Raw genomic sequence first — 1,094 nt, forward strand, 5'->3', positions numbered from 1 at the left:
GTAGCTTTTGAGAACTGAAACTGATTTTAATTTTTAACTTCCCCCAACCTCCTCTCGCTCCCCATACCAAACCCTATTCACAGTGCCTCACCCAACGTTTACCACTCAGAATGCATCCGTAGAATTTAAACATCTTGAATAGGGAGGAATGAAAAGGGACCTACGAAATGACTGAAACATTCTACTAGGAACTACAGGTACAGAGAAGCTCTTTTAATGATCGCAACAGCCTACAAGGATGTTATTTCAGTCTTGCAGTTGGATAAATCAAGACCCAAACATTAACACCTCCCGCCAGACGCTTGAGTCCAGCGAAGAGCAGAAAAACCTCGTATCGCACGCACATGCAGAGATGGAGTCCCTGACTATCATCCCTTTCAGAGACTCTTAAAACAGAGAACCCAGAAGACCCCCTCGCTTACTTCGCAGGAGTTAAGTGTCGCGAATTCACCAACACATAGCTGCCACCCGAACCTTTCCCTGTTCGGCTCTCGACAGGAGGAACCAGGACCCCAGTGCGAACATTAAAACACGCAGACTAGGCCCACAACCCCTCCCCTCAGCCCCCAAATCTCTAAGAGAAATCTCCCCAGAGAAGAGAACTAGCGGCCACCGCAACGACTCCAGCGCACAGAGAACGCACGGACCTAGGAAGAGGAACCTCCAGCCCACCTGGGCGTCTCTGATTGGTTCCCGGCTCAGCTCGGAACGCTGGGACGTGTGACGTCACATCCGCCGGCCGGCCATCTTGTTCCCAGGGGCAGTTGGCGGAAGAGATCGCGCTCCCTGGCCGCCGGCTTGCCTCCTGCCTGGAGTTCTTGCGACCCGCGTTTCCGCGTCTGTTCTCTGCGCGGCGTCCATCTGTCAGCGACCCCTGGCTCTCTCTCACCTGGCAGGGGCACAGCGGGGCGGCCCCCTCTCCTGACGGCGTTCCATGGAGTAGGGTCCCGGACCGTTGTCCCGGAGAGCGAGATCGAGCTTGGCCCCCTCCCCCCTCCCTTCTCCCTCCCTCCTTCCTTCCGCTGCAACATGGCTAACAACAGCCCCGCGCTGACAGGCAACTCGCAGCCGCAGCACCAGGCGGCCGCGGACGC

At 56.5% G+C, this 1,094-nt stretch overlaps 1 protein-coding gene across 1 annotated transcript in view; it reads left to right on the forward strand.

The window, feature by feature from the left end:
* Nucleotides 1–698: 698 nt before the first annotated feature.
* PRPF38B (pre-mRNA processing factor 38B) overlaps nucleotides 699–1,094 on the forward strand; it is a gene marked incomplete in the record, with an annotated part of 9,250 nt that continues 8,854 nt past the window's right edge. Inside the window, 1 exon segment of the mRNA XM_027772274.1 lies at nucleotides 699–1,090. Within this exon segment, the coding sequence (XP_027628075.1) occupies nucleotides 1,030–1,090 (61 nt within the window).

Source organism: Tupaia chinensis, unplaced genomic scaffold (genome assembly GCF_000334495.1).
Source record: "Tupaia chinensis unplaced genomic scaffold, TupChi_1.0 Scaffold000270_1, whole genome shotgun sequence".
Taxonomy (NCBI): domain Eukaryota; kingdom Metazoa; phylum Chordata; class Mammalia; order Scandentia; family Tupaiidae; genus Tupaia; species Tupaia belangeri.